Source organism: Danio aesculapii, chromosome 10 (genome assembly GCF_903798145.1).
Source record: "Danio aesculapii chromosome 10, fDanAes4.1, whole genome shotgun sequence".
Taxonomy (NCBI): Eukaryota; Metazoa; Chordata; class Actinopteri; order Cypriniformes; family Danionidae; genus Danio; species Danio aesculapii.
The window spans coordinates 20,703,242-20,714,937 of NC_079444.1; the positions used below are offsets into that span (position 1 = coordinate 20,703,242).

Consider the following 11,696-nt stretch of genomic DNA (forward strand, 5'->3'; position numbering starts at 1 on the left):
TAATTTTATTTATTTTTAATCATTGTATCAGTTTAGAGGGGTCGAATTAACCATATTAAATAAATGACCTCTAGTACATCTTTATTTCCTCAGCAGATCCTTACCTATTCAGTGACCTCATCAGTAAGTCTGGGCCACAGCAACTGGGGCATCCCATAGTTCAGATAAAGGTTCAATCATAATTGATAGTCCTTAGTGCTTGAAAAACCCAAAACAAACATAAAAACAGACAAAACCCAACATCATTGACTCGCCTCTAGGAAACTCCCAATGACAGATAACACGGAGCAAAGTCTCCTCATAGCAAATGATCATTCTCACTACTGAAATCTCGAATGAGCTGACCAAACTCCAGCTGATACATTAGAAATCATCACAAACTTTATTGACAAAGATATCAGGGGATTTCCTGTAGCGTACAGTACTACTGGAGATCACTATAAATATGTCAGGTTAATATGTAAATCTGACCTAGAAGCAGTCATGACATAATGCATATTTTTTCTCACAGGGATAGTTCACATATAAAGAGTTTGATAAGATACAAAGACATTTTCAAAAAGACGCTCTACGATACACAAATCGTTCATTGTGAATGTTTAAAATGGTATAGGAAGGCAGAAACAAGAAGTGCTCGTCGGTTCACACACAAAAACTAGACATGATTGCAGCGAGGCTTGGTAAACAGTATATACTCATCGGTCTGGTTTTCCTACAAAGGTAAGAGGTAGCCTGGGTTTGCCTGCTTGCGTTCTGCTGCTGGAAGTGGCGTTTCTCTCATTCGGAGCGGTCTGTGGCAGTCTGGTTCATTGAGAGCTGGGTAATGCTGACGGTAACATAAGTAGGAGAAGACCAAGCCAAGGAGAGAGCCCACTAGCACATCTGGAAATACACAGGAGAACAAGTTGAATAAGTTTACATGCAAACCAATACATTGGTAACATATAGGTAAAAATCAGGTTACTGAATTTGTTCAAAATAACAGATTTTTTTTTTTACAGGTGTACAAATATTTACATTTTTCCTGTTTTGCAGTATTTTAAATCAAATAAAATGCAGGCTTTGGTGACTTTAAATATTTACTATTTGTTTACAGATTGTCTTTGTTATGATACATATACGGTTTAAAGCATTTCATTTTTAATTTTACAAAAGCTTCAGGCGAAGTTAATTATTTGTCTTGCTGGATGTGCAAACAGACAACTCAATGCTAATTCCTCCTCAAAAGCCTTTCCATTTAGTTTGACGTCAATGACCAATGCTGTGCGTTTATCCCATTGCAAGACGCAGCAAAAAGTCTTACACAACAGTAATAGTATGACTAAGTTGTGTACATGTCGATACTGCACTTCGAAAACGCAACAAATTAGGAAAACTCCACGTCTTAATGCGATGTGCGTTTACTCGGGTTTGACTTTAGCTGGATGAAAGCAATAAAAAAAAATCATTGTTTTCTTAAAGTTATGGTTCACCCAAGACTGAATATTCTGTCATTTACTCTCCTTTTACTTGTCACAAACCTGTTCGAGTTTCTGTCTTCTGATGAACACAAAAGAAGATATTTTGAAAGATGTTAGCAATGGTTTCTGACATTCTTTAAAATATCCTCTTTTGTGTTTGACAGAAAAAAACAACTTATAAATGTTTGGAACCACTTGAGGGTGAGTAAATAGTTTTTATTTTTGGGTGAACTGTCCCTTTATTTGTAATCATTAAAGCGGTGAATGTCAGTAGGACAGTGACGGTGCTATCACATTGTCACCTTGCCAGTGATGCTTGTAGTCACATGTTCTGGAGAGGGCGATCATGATGGCGAAGAGGAGCGGGGTGAGGAAGGCACACAACCTCCAGGCTTTACCTTGGCCTGCTGTGCTGAAACAGTGCAGCTTCCCTGCTACATATAGAGCCGTAAAGCCCAGACCTGCAAACGCAACTGTGACAAGAATAAAAAAACGGCTACAGTCAGCTTCAAAACTACTACCACCAAACAGCTTAATATTTGTAGTACTCCATTGAGTATGGAGCTGTTGAATGATTGTTTTTGATGGGCTAATACACCTTTTAACGTGTGCAATTTTTTTTTTTTTTTTGCACTTCCAGGTTTTTGACCACATTACAATTATAGAAAGTGTATATACACTCATTGGCCACTTTATTAGGTACAACTGTCCAGATTATAGAAAGGCAACAGTAACTCAAATAACCAGTCGTTACAACTGAGGTATGCAGAAGAGCATCTCTGAACACATTGTTGCTGACTATGTCAATCCCTTTATGACCACAGTGTATCCAACTTCTAATGGATACTTCCAGCAGGATAATGCGCCTTTCTGATGAATATTTCCAGTACCTTGTTGAGTCTATGTCATGAAGGATTAAAGCAGTTCTGAAGGCAAGAGAGCCCAAACCCGGAACTAGTAAGATGTACCTAATAAAGTGGCCAGTGAGTGGATATCCAAGTTCCATATATACTTTTTCCAAAGTTTGCAAGTCTGTAAAGTAGTCAAGAAGTAATTTAAAATTTTAAATAGCCTTAGTATTCTCATTCTCTATACACTTTTCTCTTGTAATCTTTATTTTTGTAGCCCTGTACGGTTCATTTTCAGCGATATGGGAATTGCAATGGATCTACATATACACAAACCATTGAAAATGACCCAGATTGAGTGGTCGAAAACCAAATTTGCTTGCAATTTGCTTCATTTGATACAGAATGACTGCATTGTTTAGGGAAAGTAAGATACTGTACTCCTTTCAAAAACATAAAATCTTAGCAGATGTTTGAACAGTAGTGTACACAAAATAAGACTGTTAACATTATACCTGTTCATTATACCTCAGGTACATTTATATAGATGTTATTGTATTTGATTTATTTTTGACTGTATTTGGATTGTAAACCATGTCAATAATTTTTTTTTTATACATCTATTGGTTTTATTGCAAACAATTCACAGTTTGAAAAAGAATTTTATGTGAGCTTTATACAATCGCAACAATCAACAACTTGCTGCTTTAAATGAACTGAAATTTCATTCATGCTACTACAACTAAATACACGATTTTCACAATTTTACATCTAAGGCAGTCAAATCTAGCACTATCTTACACATTTCTCGATTGCTCTTGAATTTAAAGAGGGCGATGGACAATAGTTTAATCTAGAATTAAATGAACCCTTACAGGATGAGTGTCCACTTGGAAAGCTCTTCCTGCCTTCCATCACTACATCCGGGTCTCCGCTACAATGAAGCTCTGGGTTCATCTGGCCATCCGGAAAACAACGGTAGAAGAAATCAGGTCGAGGCCTGGTGGAAGAGAGAAATTGAGGTGTCTAGTCTCTTAATATTTTTTTCCTTTATGAAAGTCAAAGCTTAATTAACAAAATTAACTGAAAAATAAAAATAAATAAATTTCTCTGAAGTTATTTACCAAGCCAGAATTTCTTTGTGTTAGAATGATTTGTGCATCAGTACACTGTATGTATTCTGTGGTGCATCTGGTGCAAAGTCTACATTATAATAAGATGAAAACACTCTTTCACCTTCCCACGGCGAGCTTGATTGCATTAGTGAAAACTCCATTTAACACCAGGGTCAAAGTCACAGCTGGGCCATAAAAAACACACAGAGAGACTTCCGTTAGCCGACAGTAACACTCAGGAGTATTATGACATTATTATCTCTGAATTTTATCAGCTACATTACACAATATTACACTATGATTTACATTACCATAAATAAACATTACTGAGAATCATACATTAAGGTACATATAATTTTATATGAATGACAAAATTATTATGATTAAATCAACAGTTATTATATATTTATAATAGTGGAAGTATAATTATTATTATTATTATTATATTTATACAATTAATATATTTATTTAAATAAACTTTTGAATTAGAGCCATCATATTAGTAAATATTTATAATTATATTAGTAAATATTTACTTTTGTGATATTTATTTATGATTATGACCCCTGTTTTATTTTTTTAATTATACTTAAATAGGAATAATTCATAAACCATAAATATTTTTAAATATATTAAAATATTATATTTCATTATTACTATATTATTATTATTACATTATTATTATAACTATAATAGTACTACTATTCATGTAAATAATATAAAACCATATAAATAATTAATTTTATGACCAATTATAAGCATTTTATATATGTAAATATAAATATATAGCATCATTGTATTTATTACTACTGTACTATGATAGATTTAACATATAAAATATGAAAATATATTTTTAATTACACCTAATTATTAGTTAAACATGACAAAATACATTATACTTTATATTATGTATTAAGTATATTAACCCAACATATTATGTCCTTTATATGCTTTACATTTTATTTTTATTATAGTTTTATATATAAACAATTATTACATTTAATATGTTATTATACTATATTAAAACACCATTTTCATGCACTTCTTACCCAGAGACGCCTCTTTCAAATCTCCCTTTCCACCTTGTTTCAAGAAGGCAAATAAGAAAATAACCAGCAGTGGCGTGAATAGGGCGATAGCCTGTTTAAGGAGATTAATCAGAAATAAGTAAGTAATTTCCCCTTCATCATAACCATCATCACATCCCTGCTTTGTATATTCAAATGCACTATCAAAGCTGAACCATGAGTTACAAGCACTCACAAACATGAGGCGTGTAGGAACACGGTCCTTTTTAACAGGGTGAAACTTATAGAGCCAGAGCTCCTCCGGCTGGATCTCACGGCTGAATGGTGGAAGCTCCTCTGTCACACTGCCAACACACAAAAAGCACTTAAGCTACAATGGACACACATTTACCAAATTCCAGCATGTGCATCAACAAAAGTCATGTGATTTTGTTTTAACAGATCATCATGGGATAACATAAATGGGTGCAATGTAAAGCTGCACAACATATCGTTTCAGCATTGATATCACAATGTGTGAATCTGCAAGTCACATCGCAAGTATTTGGACACAAGCAATAAAAAAAGGTTTCTGCTTTAAAAAGGAGATTTGATTAATTGGGTTTATATATTTATACAATGACGACACTGTTATTTTACATTTACATGTAAAAAATTAAATAAAAATTATATTATTTTGTATATTTTTGTATCATATTTTATGCAGATGCACTTTCCCAAAAAGATATATCACAATCGATGTAAAATTTAGATTTTTTTTCCCAAATAGTCATAGTGTGTAATTCTATTCATATCACAATATATAAAATCGCAGAAAAACAAAATATTGTAATGTCAGTTTTTCCAATATTGTGCGATGTAGTATTGTTTTTGGCAGCCTGTTTTAATTTTATTTTTAGTCTAGTCTTTGTGTTTAGTTTTTATTCGTTTCATTAAAAAATGTTTCAGTCAACGAAAATGACGAGACAATTAGTCTTGTTTTTATTCATCAACAATATTATAAATGTAGTTATTGTCACATGATCAGCATTGTCATCGCATCTAGTCTCATTTTTGTCAAGCGATAAAAGTTCGTTCATGACTATATTTAGTCATAATTTTCATTGACGAAAGCAACACTAGTGCGATGGAATGGAATTACCGGACAAACCAACGGATCTGACCATATTGTAAAATATCTGAAATGTTGTTTAGGTCATTCTAAAATCTGCACTCCATAAGAACGCACTCACACCTCCAAAATCACCGTGCGTTCATTGCGTTTCGTCTTCATCTTTTGAGTAGGCCTATCATAATATCTATCTTTTGTTGTACGATATATTGCACCAAAATATATTGTGATAAATGATATTGTCATTTTAAGACCATTTTATGCTACTCATTATATAATGCCAGAAAGACAACATAATAGCATCATAATGCAAGTACACTCTTCCAAAGAACACATATTTTATTCTTAAGATTATTTAATTTAATTGTAGTCGATTGAACAATTATCCTAAATAAATGCCAGCAAAATCCCCCCCAAAAAAGCGCATATCCTAAATAAATAATAATAAATGTTAACAAAAATGTTAAAAGGTAAAAAGAAAGAGACTGCAATATCTGCTACCAGATCTATTTTCAGTTGTCAGACTGAATATACTAAAGTAATTTATAGTAAATACTATAATACTATAGTAAATACTATATAGTATATACTATATGGTGTAAATACTATATGGTGTTTTTAACCATACTGACACTGACACCTTCAATAGAGTTGTTGCACAATCAGCTAAACAGCTGCTAGAATTGGTTATGTATGGGCAATATATATTGCATCACCAAAAATGATTGAGGTCATGTCCATGTGTTGTGTGATAAGTCGATATATTGATTATTGTGACAGGCCTACTTCTGAGGTGCAAGTAATTTATTATACAAGAAAAAAAAGCCTACAGTGGCTATGGTAATTGGTGGTGGTTTATCAGGAAGTGACCATTTTTAACTCTTTTACTCTATTGTATATAAACTGTGCTTTATTTGCAAACTTTTAATGCAATATTCCAGTTTTGGGCATAAGTTTAATTGTCATCTTTGGATGGAAACCTACAGTAGCTCATTCATTCAAACAATCCTCATTTTTACAACACAAACACAACCATCACTCACTTTATATACCAGTTAGCTTGTGAGAACATTACAAAAGACTAGCATAACAGGTTATGAATGACGCATCTTTCAAACCCAGAGAAATACTTCAGGCCAAATGTACAGTAAAATCAGATTTTAAATTTCATAATACCAGCCAAAAATAAGAGTACTTACAGAAAAAGACCCAAAAGCAGCAGCCGTACAGCAACTTCAGCAATGAAGCCATTATCAATAGTCTTCCTCATCTTTGGTCTTGGTTTGTCATTGAAGTCACCTGCTCCTAAAACCTGAAAGAAAGTGGAGGATGATTGTTGTATTAATCTGAAGTTTATATGTGGATACACTGGATAACACACAGAATCAAAGATAAAGTTAATGGACAGTTCATCCAAAAGCTAACATATTTTGTGGAAAGAAACTTGAGCACGTTTATAACAAATGGATGGAGAGTAACTGATGACAGAAGTTTCATTTTTGGATGAACTATTTCTTTAATCACCAACAACCTTCCACCAACATTACATGTGTTTGAGGAGATATTATTGGGGAAGCTGGTTAGTATTATTAACCCAAACCACTAGAGTGCCCGAATGGGGATTTTATGTTAAGTTTGTTACACCTGAAGCAAAAAAGCCTGTGAGAAAATCCAGTTTGAGATGGTATCTGGTTTCTAGTTGGTCACTGACAGACATTTCAAACTAGTTAACAAGTTACTATATTCCAAAAACTGCCAGACCAATAATTATATCCACCTAATTGTTGATTTATAGCTGAAAACCAACTAATGACGATCTTGGATCAGTGACCTGATAGTTGCTAGTTTATTGCCAACTAATGACCACCATGGATGAGCTAGAAACTATACACTGTTCCAGAGTATTGTAAAAAGGTGCAGGAGATGCCAGTTTACACCAGCATAAACCCTCAATCTGTCAGGTTTGCTGCTGAGCTACAACTTTTCAGCTATCACAATGTTAAATTCAGTAAAAAAAGATTCTAGTTAATTATGGTTATCATTAAAAATGAGGTAAAGTTGGTTTTATATTCCCACATTTGTTCGGTTTTGAACAGTGACAGGTATGCTCTCTATGGTGTTTATCCACACTACCTTGAATATTCGGTCTGAAATCGCATGTTGGAATGACTTTAAAACAACATTAGCACTATTTAATTGACTGTAAACAATATTGTACTTTGATAGTCATTGGCTAATAACATAACTTCCTGGCTTAGAATTTGCAAAGAATACTTTTCTGAAATGATACTATTGAGAAAGTAAGAATGTGCGAATATAAAACCAACTTTACCTCAGTATCATTACAACCTGGTTGAGCTGGAATAAGTTACAAACCAGCTTAAAAGAAATATCAACCTAAGAACTAAGTAAAAGCAGCTACTGTAGTTAGTCTGGTGGCTAACTAATGACTACACTAGATGTGCTAGAAACCAGCTAACTTGTTCCAGAGACCAGTTTAGTCAGCTCAAGATGGTAACTGCCAGGTTTGGGGCTGAACATGTTATTAAACCAAGGAGAAACCAGTTACCACCTTATGTGTATTATTCAGCAGCTTATCAGTACAGAACTGTTAAAGAAAGTCCAGATTATATTTTTTATATTCTACTTTGTTATAAATTGACACCTACCACTTTGCAAAATCCACTTTAACTTGGAAGCACTACTAGATAGCAGTTGATCATCAAGTTATGACCACATCATATCAGTTTAAACCATCTACCATGTTCCAAAAACCAGTTTTACCAGGTTAAGGGAGTGTGAACAGCTGGCAGATATAGTTTAAAGATGATCTATACTACAACATTAACAAGCTGTCAAATTTGTGACTAGTCTAAAATGGACATTTAGAACTACAAGAAACCAGCTACCATGTTTCAAATCGCAGCTAAATGTAGCGTTTTATTTCTTCAAAAAGAAAGCAAAGGTTGATATGTCCAAGTGAAACAGCCAGAGCACCACGAGAGGTAAACTGTGAATCCCTGAGCAGATGTGCCGACACCAGCCGCGACCCACCGCGGCACATCTGTGATATTATTTGCTTACGAACATTTCCGCAAACACGACACCGCGCATCCTCCGTCCATTGTCTGCAGCGCGGGCTTGAATACAGACCTTCGGATTCTTTCCTTTTCCGCTTAAACCGTCGCCTCGTCGGCTGTTGAGGGCAGCCACCGGAGAAGAACCTCGTAATGTCTATCATATATATTTGACATGTCCAGCAGCAGCAGAAGATGAGCAGCGATAAAGAGCAGCTCTGACGAGGCACTGCGAACACTGACATGAACACGTCAGTGCTCTCAGTGATGCTCGAATCGCGATGGAGTCGGTTGGTTGAATGGGTTTTTTGAATGACTCAATCGAGTCGATTCGCAGGGCGAAAGACTAGTTTGTAAAAAAAAAAAAAAGAAGCAAAATATTCATCAATAATATTCTTAACAAAAGCACCATATTACATAAGTTGTTCTCAGTCTTATCATAGGTCATACGATTGTATTATTGTTTTTGATTATGGTTTCTGACTGCACCGGAGTCATGAAATTAGGAATAAACTTAGTTTAAAATACGCTACAACTTCTGAAATATATTGAACAAATAAAGGAAATTTGCTGTTTTAAAATACGATTTTTATTAAGGTACAAAGTCAGCCTTAGGCTACAGCCACTGTTTTTTGTACAAGTTACATGTACATGTGGTTATTTAATCAAACCTACTTGCAATTTGAATAATATAACCAAATGTTACTTTAATTGGTCCGTGTGAATCGATTCATATGAATCGGACATCCTAATCATAAACCATCATGATTCAAGCGCCCTCTAGAGATTCTCGAACGCATTTTAAACCCTGTAGGCTGCTTTAACCCTCGACAACGTGCAAAAGCAGATACTCACCGGCCACTTTATTAGGTACAACTTACCAGTACCGTGTTGGACCCTTTTTGCCTTCAGAACTGGCTAAATCATTTGTGGCATAGATTCAACAAGCTACTGGAAATATTCCTCAAAGATTTTGGTCCTTTTTGACATGATAGCACCACGCAGTTGCTGCAGATTTGTCGGCTGCACATCCATGATGCCAATATTCCATTTCACCACATCCCAAAGGTGCTCTATTGGATTGGGTTCTGGTGAATGTGGAGGCCATTTGAGTACAGTGAACAAATTGTTATGTTCAAGAAATCAGTCTGAGATGATTTGTGCTTTACGACATAGTGCTTTATTCTGCTGGAAGTAGCCATCAGAAGATGGATACACTGTGGTCATAAAGGGATGTACATGGTCAGCAACAATACTCATGTAGGCTGTGGTGCTGACAATACCCATTTAGTATTAGTGGGCCCAAAGTGTGCCAAGAAAATATCCCGCAAACCATTACACCACCACTATCAGCCTGAACTGTTGATACAAGGCAGAATGGTTTCATTTACAAGGAGATGGTTTTGTTTTTCAACGTTTTTCTAATCTTCTATTGTTTAATTTTGGTAAGCCTGTGTGAATTGTAGCCTCAGTTTCCTGTTCTTAGCTGACAGGAGTGTCACCCGGTGTGGTCTTCTGTTGCTGTAGCCCATCCGCCTCAAGGTTGGAAGTGTTGTGGATTCAGACATGCTTTTCTGCATACCTCAGTTTTCTAATTTTCTGACCATTCTCTGTAAACCCTAGAGATGGTCGTGTGTGAAAATCCCAGTAGATCAGCAGTTTCTAAAATACTCAGCCCAGCCCGTCTGGCACCAACAACCATGCCACATTCAAAGTCATTTAAATTACCTTTCTACCCTATTCTGATGCTCGGTTTGACCTGCAGCAGATCGTCTTGACCATGTCTACATGCCTAAATGCATTGAGTTGCTGCCATGTGATTGGCCAATTAGAAATTTGCATTAACAAGGAGTTGGACAGGTGGACCAAATAAAGTGGGTATTTCCCCATGCACTGGATTGTACCGAAAATAAATACTCATAAATACACACATTACGCCAAGCTGAAATACATGGTCATCAATCAAGACAAACTCGATTCAAATGCGGATTCAAAGAAACACTTGAACATTCATTACAGTTTATTGAAGTCAAACCAGGCAAGTCTGAAAACGTTTAAATCTGTGGAATGTCGCTTAAAGTACTCTCAGAATAAATTATGAATTCTGAAGAAATACATCTGAAAAGTTGGTCAAATAAAATACAAGAAAAGAAAATGTACAAAATGTTTTCTACGTTCACAAACATTCAGAAGCAATATTACAAGCATTCTTATGACACTACAATATAATGACAATGGAGTTCTGTTGTTGTTTTTTTTTTTTCATTTTTTGTTTTTCATTTCCGACTATGTACAATTGATCAAGCATCATTCTCATACACAATGCAATGACACAGGCTAAATAACATAGCCAAAGAAATTGCTATCCATGAAGTACATCATTAGAAAACTTGGAGAGGACATACATTCTACCCAAGCCATATCATTTAGGATACGTTTTATTCAGTTGGAGTGTGTGATGGTATTTCAATGTGCGTGGTGAAAAATATTACAAGAACACATTAATCTTTACACAAACTCTGTAACTCAGTAGCAAGAATTAGTAAACAGTCTATTTAAAAGGAATGTGAAATCAGTACACGGAAATCAAAGTGTAAGCTGGTAGGACACCGCCTTTAGTAAATTTAGTTAACACAAAGAACATGCTCGGATAGCACAAAATGATAATGACACCTTCAAATACACAGAAAGAAAATGTACACGAAATACAGTGCACTGACACCAAACACTGGAATCAATGGAGGTAATACACTTTTTAACATTTGATGTGGAGAAAAATCGATAATCAGTTACAGTCAGATCAGTGATTGAAGAAAATGTCACAAAAAAAGAAGTCCCGCATGGGTTAAAAACCCTTCTGAAATATCATTGGCAATTTCTAGTGATTCTCCATGTCGGATGAAACATACAAAGAAAAGAAAACTAAAATTAATAGTACCAAAAGTGACCAGGCATAACAAATATGCGCTCTGCATCCAGCCAACTGCATTTTCTTGATATTTTACGTTATAAACATAAGGGCAAACATTGGTATTATAAGAACAAAAGTGCCTACGA

At 34.9% G+C, this 11,696-nt stretch overlaps 1 protein-coding gene across 3 annotated transcripts; it reads right to left on the minus strand.

The window, feature by feature from the left end:
• Positions 1 to 359: 359 nt before the first annotated feature.
• On the minus strand, positions 360 to 8,903 carry plpp5 (phospholipid phosphatase 5). 3 transcript variants are annotated; one of them, XM_056467517.1, is made up of 8 exons: positions 8,651 to 8,903; positions 6,762 to 6,874; positions 4,687 to 4,795; positions 4,473 to 4,563; positions 3,545 to 3,608; positions 3,184 to 3,308; positions 1,763 to 1,933; positions 360 to 882 (listed from the first exon to the last, which is right to left on the minus strand). In XM_056467517.1, exons 1-8 carry the CDS (start codon positions 8,882 to 8,884, stop codon positions 713 to 715), a joined length of 1,077 nt encoding a protein of 358 aa, XP_056323492.1. In that variant the 5' UTR covers positions 8,885 to 8,903; the 3' UTR covers positions 360 to 712. The 3 variants fall into 3 exon arrangements, with proteins under 3 accessions (XP_056323492.1, XP_056323494.1, XP_056323493.1); XM_056467519.1 differs by having other exon boundaries at positions 8,716 to 8,804; XM_056467518.1 differs by having other exon boundaries at positions 8,647 to 8,763.
• Between the last annotated feature and the right edge of the window lie 2,793 nt (positions 8,904 to 11,696).

Coding starts and splice junctions, on each gene's coding strand:
- plpp5 (XM_056467517.1), bottom strand. CDS start 8,884: ATGTCAGTGTTCGCAGTGCCTCGTCAGAGCTGCTCTTTATCGCTGCTC. Junction 4,796..6,761: donor CTGCTTTTGGGTCTTTTTCT/GTAAGTACTCTT, acceptor GTGTGTTGGCAG/TGTGACAGAGGAGCTTCCAC. Junction 4,564..4,686: donor TTCCTACACGCCTCATGTTT/GTGAGTGCTTGT, acceptor CTCCTTAAACAG/GCTATCGCCCTATTCACGCC.